Raw genomic sequence first — 5,283 nt, 5'->3', positions numbered from 1 at the left:
GGATAAAGAAGATGTGGTACATATATACAATGGAATATTACTCAGCCATAAAAGGAAATGAAATTGAGCTATCTGTAATGACGTGGATGGACCTAAAGTGTGTCATACAGAGTGAAGTAAATCAGAAAGAGAAAGACAAATACCGTATGCTAACACACATATATGGAATTTAAGAAAAAAAAATGTCATGAAAAACCTAGGGGTAAGACAGGAATAAAGACACAGACCTACTAGAGAATGGACTTGAGGATATGGAGAGGGGGAAGGGGGAGCTGTGACAAAGCGAGAGAGGCATGGAGATATATATACACTACCAAACGTAAGGTAGATAGCTAGTGGGAAGCAGCCGCATAGCACAGGGAGATCAGCTGGGTGCTTTGTGACCGCCTGGAGGGGTGGAATAGGGAGGGTGGGAGGGAGACGCAAGAGGGAAGAGATATGGGAACATATGCATATGTGTAACTGATTCACTTCGTTATAAAGCAGAAACTAACACACAATTGTAAAGCAATTATACTCCAATAAAGATGTAAAAAAAAAGATGTGGTACATATATACAATGGAATATTAGCCATAAAAATGAACGAAACTGGGTCATTTGTAGAGATTGTGGATGGACCTAGAGTCTGTCTCAGAGTGAAGTAAGCCAGAAAGTGAAAAATATCGTATATTAACGCATATATGTGGAATCTAGAAAAATGGTACAGATGAACATATTTGCAGGGCACGAATAGAAATGCATACACAGAGAACAGACATGTGGACACGGTGTGGGGGGAAGGGGAGGGTGGGACGAACTGGGAAATTAGGATTGACATATATACACTACCATGTGTACAACAGATAGCTAATGGGAACATGCCATAAAGCACAGGAACTCAGCTCAGGGATGGGTGGGTGGGGGTGGGGGGGTGGGAGGGAGTTCTGAGAGGTAGGGGATATATGTATACATATAGCTGATTCACTTCATTGTACAGCAGAAACTAACACAACATTGTAAAGCAATTATACTCAAATAAAATATTTTTTAAATAAAATTTAAAAATCTTTCAGTTAAAAAAATAAAAAGCACAGAAAATAAAAAAAAAAAAGAATTTACTTTTAGTGTGGAGTACACGCACTTTACAGCCTAAACCCTTGGGTCGCTGACGAAAACCTTTTGTTGTGGTGGGATCACAGAGAAACACAAAGAGTGGAAATGTGACATTTTGTGGAAGTATAGAGCTGGAAGGGAAATAAATTTGTGAATTCCTCAGCATAGAGCTTCCTATGAGGCTTTCTGTTTCTGATATCTGTGCAGAGAAATGGATTCCCCTTATTGCCCCTTCCACTTTTTTCTCTCCCTCTCTACCAAGTCCTTTCTCTTTCCTTTTTTTTTTTTCCCACGGTTTTTCTCATACCCAATTCCAATTGCCTATTCCTTCCCTTACTTTCTCTTCCCGAACTGGCCAGGCTCCTGTCAGTTATTTGTGAAATTCTGCGACGAAGGACAGACAGATGAGGCAGCTGGCAAGACTGGTCCATCGAGAAAGCACTTTGGGGAACTGACTGGAAGAGGAGTGTTGGTAAATGGTACACAGGTGTCAGCCATCATTCAATTAAGTCTTGGGTTTACCACTCTTGATTAATTTTTCATTAGCTATGGTTGCTATGGACTTGACTCAAAGTTCAGCATGTTCCATTTCCACACGGATGCTTAAGTAAAACCACATTCTCACACACACACACGAAAATAGAATGTTTCATAGTTGTTTATGACCCTTGGTTTTCATCTCTTCTCCATGTGCTCAGCATGTGCAGAGCAAAAGCAAGCCTTCCTCTCCTCAGTCAGCTCTCTCACCCTGAAGGCCAGTCATCAATCAAGCCTTGATTTTCCTAACATTGATGAGATTGGGCTCTGTATTAGTCAGGGTTCATCAGAGTAAAAGATCCAATAGTGTGTGTGTGTGTATTGACAATTGTATCAGCCATTATGAGAGAGAGACAGAGAGACATAGAGGGAGAGAGAGAGAGGGAGAGAGAGGGAGAGGGAGGGAGAGGGGGAGGGAGAGAGGGTGGGGGAGAGGGACAGAGAGACAGAGAAAGAAAGAGAGAGAGAAAGAAAGAGAAAGAGAGAGAAAGAGAAAGAGAGAGAAAGAGAGAGAGGGAGAGAGAGGGAGAGGGTGGGGGAGAGAGACAGAGAGACAGAGAGAAAGAAAGAGAAAGAGAGAGAGAGAGAGAGAGAGAGAAAAAAAAGAGAGACAGAGAGAGAGGGGGAGAGAGGGGGAGAGAGGGGGAGAGAGAGATTCATTTTAAGGAACTGGCTCAGGTAATTATCACTGCAGGGCAGACCAGCAGGTTAGAGACCCAGGAACTTGCAGTTCAAGTCTGAAGGCTATCTGCTGGCAGAATTCCTTCTTGCTAGGGGGAGGTCAATCTTTGTTCTCTTAAGGGCTTCAGCTGATTGGCTGAGTCCCATGCATATTATAGGAGGCGATCTGATTTACTACTCTAAGTCCACTGATTTGAATGTTAATCTCAGCAAAAAAACCACTTTCACAGAAACATCTAGAATAAAGTTGGAACAAATTTCTTCATTTGCTAAGCCTCTTGGTTAGTGATTAGAGAACTAGACAGTTGGTGCACCCGTTGTTAGGAATTCGGATTTGTATTATAACTTTAAGTCCTAAGTTATGTTGTGTAAAAGACTCTATCCCATACCACTGAAAATATTTTCACAGTAATTATGGTTAACGTTTATATTAAAAGCTTAAGATCTGTATATATAGAAGGGTATTTCATTAAGAAGGGGAATATGGGGGAAACGCAGAGAGAAAAATTATGAGGGAGATTCTATTAGTTAGTACCTGCTATATGCAATAGGGGAGATAGAAAAGCACAAATATAGCTCCTTGACAGAATTCCCTGACTTTACAAGTTTGTTAGAAAAGAAATCACCATGCACAATACAACTGGAGAAGCATAATATGTTCTAAGCACTATAGTTATGCTCAGAGAGCAATCTGGGTTGGAATAATCTAAGAAGGTTCAGGGAGAACATGAGACTTGAGCTAAGATTTCTAATGAGCTAGGGGAAAAGGGACAGCCTTCCACAAAAGGAAAACAGCTGGGGGCAAAATTCTGAGGCTTGAGAGAAAGCATCCTTGCTTTGAGGGCACCTGTGGCCCAGGATCAGAAGGGGGAATAAAGGCCTTCCGCTGCAGTCCAGGGACAGGGTAAGAAAGGCTTTGGGGGAGCTTGTCAGGGGACTGCTATCTGACAAGGGCCTTACTCAAGTACTTCTCATTTAGCTAGGGATGGAGCAGGTTACTGAAATCCTGGGCTTCAAAGCAGGGTTTATGTTGAGAATTTTGATACACTAAACTGATGAGAATGGACTAGACTGCAAGGATACAGAAATGGCTTCAGCTGTGCTCCCTCAAGTAGCTTCAGATTTTATCTAGCCTTCTGTCTGACTGGGAGGGAATTGCTTGTTTATTATAGCACCATACAAAGGACGGAGAAAATGTAAATTTTCCGTATCAAAGAAGGGGGGACTGGTGTTGGAGGTTATAGGGTCTTTCAAACCTCCCAGTGGATATCTGTTATGACTACAGCATGCTTCCCACTATTTTCTTTGGGACACAGCTCTCCTTGCTGAACTATAAAGAGAAGAGCTAGGTGTGATGCTTATTATACTGCTTTCCTCAACAGCCTAAAAAACTTTCTCACAATTTGGAAGAAGGAGATTTTCAAATTGGTGTGGTAGAAAGAGCACCTGGGCATTTGTGTCTAAAATCTTATGTTCTCACTTAATAGTTCTGTGCCCTGGGAAAACTTCTGTTTTTGTGCCTTTGTTTTTCTATAGGCAAAATAGGGAACTGTGAAAGAGAGGTTCTCCACTGGCTTGTACAGCACCTCCCACCCCCATCACCTCTTGTGGGGCTTTGCAATCGTGTGTGTGTGTGTGTGTGTGTGTGTGTGTGTGTGTGTCGGAGAGGGTTATGTTTTAATCGTGTGTGTGTGTGTGTGTGTGTGTGTGCGTGCGTGCGTCGGGGAGGGGTGCGTTTTGTATTGTTACGAGGACTCAGGAGTGCCAAAGCAACTAGTGGGCAGAAGCCAGACACCAAATATCTTGCAATGCCTGAGGCAGTCCCGCAAACGAAGAAAAGTCCTGCTCCAAATGCCACAAAACCCCATTAAGAAACGCTCATGGTCCCTAAGGGTCCTTCCAACTTTAACATTTGAGGACTTCACTAAGCCTTGCACTTGGAGGGCCACGCCATAGGCCAGGGCCTCCCGTGCCCGGCACATCCCCCAACCTCACCAACTGCTAACCAAATCATCACTCAGGCTTCCACAACATGTACTTCACTTCTCGGAGACACCTTCCCTGGTGCCTGTTGCCGTCTTATAATTCTATTGTTTGACTGTTACTTGATTAATGTCTGCCCCCCCTCCCCGACTCGGTCGACTCCTTAAGGGCAGGGCCCGGAGCACTCACCTAATACTTTCTGAATATAACAGGCGGAGAGCGGATGCACGGAAGAACAAGCGACTCGAAAGCTCGCCTCGCCGGCGTCTGACGTCACCCCGCAACTTCCGTTCCTTCCCGCCCCTCCGGCCACTCCTCCTCCCTGTCCGTGTTTGTTTCCGGCGTTTCAATAAAGCTCGATTCGGCTAGAAGAAGACTGTTCTTCCGGGAAAATGGCGACTCCCGCTCGTTCGCCGGAGTCCCCGCCGGCCGCGGATCCGGCGCCAGCAGCAGGGGCTGCCGAGGACGCCGAGTGCCCGCCGCCTCGCCAGCCTCAGCCCCCGCAGAATGTTCTCGCTGCCCCGCGGCTTCGAGCCCCAAGCTCCCGAGGACTTGGGGCAGCGGAGTTTGGCGGAGCTGCGGGAAATGTTGAAGCGCCAGGAGAGACTTTTGCGCAACGTGTAAGCTTGGGTCCCGCCGAGTCACCGCCGGGCTCCTCGGGTTCAAGCTCCCTGGGACGCGTCCCTCCCCGCCCCCACCCCGATCCCGTCCCTGGAAGGTGACCTTACCTCATTCAGGTCCATTCCAGGCCCACGGGCGAGTGGCTGGCCTACAGTCGCAGAGCCGACCGCGTCCAGCCAGGCGCGGGGCGCCTGTGGGGATGGCTTCCTAGCGTTTCGGCTCGTCATCAGCTCCTCGTTGGTTTTACTCAGCTCCTGTGTCGGTTCTCCGAAGGGGGGGGATCTGTATCCCAAATCCTTTCTCCTTCCCTTCTCCCCAGTAGTGCCCCAAACATCTAGTCAGTTTCATCTGTAGATACCTATTTTTAC

General features: G+C 46.2%; 1 protein-coding gene across 2 annotated transcripts in view; it reads left to right on the top strand.

The window, feature by feature from the left end:
• The first annotated feature begins 4,686 nt into the window (after positions 1-4,686).
• Positions 4,687-5,283, top strand: part of POLR2M (RNA polymerase II subunit M) — a 7,382-nt gene continuing 6,785 nt past the window's right edge. Inside the window, exon 1 of one of the 2 annotated variants that reach the window (XM_007458909.1) lies at positions 4,687-4,914. In XM_007458909.1, the coding sequence (XP_007458971.1) occupies positions 4,802-4,914 (113 nt within the window). In that variant the 5' untranslated portion in view covers positions 4,687-4,801. The remainder of the gene's footprint in view (positions 4,915-5,283) is intronic. The other variant, XM_007458910.1, reaches the window with a different exon arrangement.

The sequence above is a fragment of the Lipotes vexillifer genome, unplaced genomic scaffold, assembly GCF_000442215.2.
Source record: "Lipotes vexillifer unplaced genomic scaffold, Lipotes_vexillifer_v1.1 scaffold102, whole genome shotgun sequence".
Taxonomy (NCBI): domain Eukaryota; kingdom Metazoa; phylum Chordata; class Mammalia; order Artiodactyla; family Lipotidae; genus Lipotes; species Lipotes vexillifer.
The sequence above is the reverse complement of the archived record's forward strand: the minus strand, read 5'-3'. Positions and strand labels throughout refer to the sequence as shown.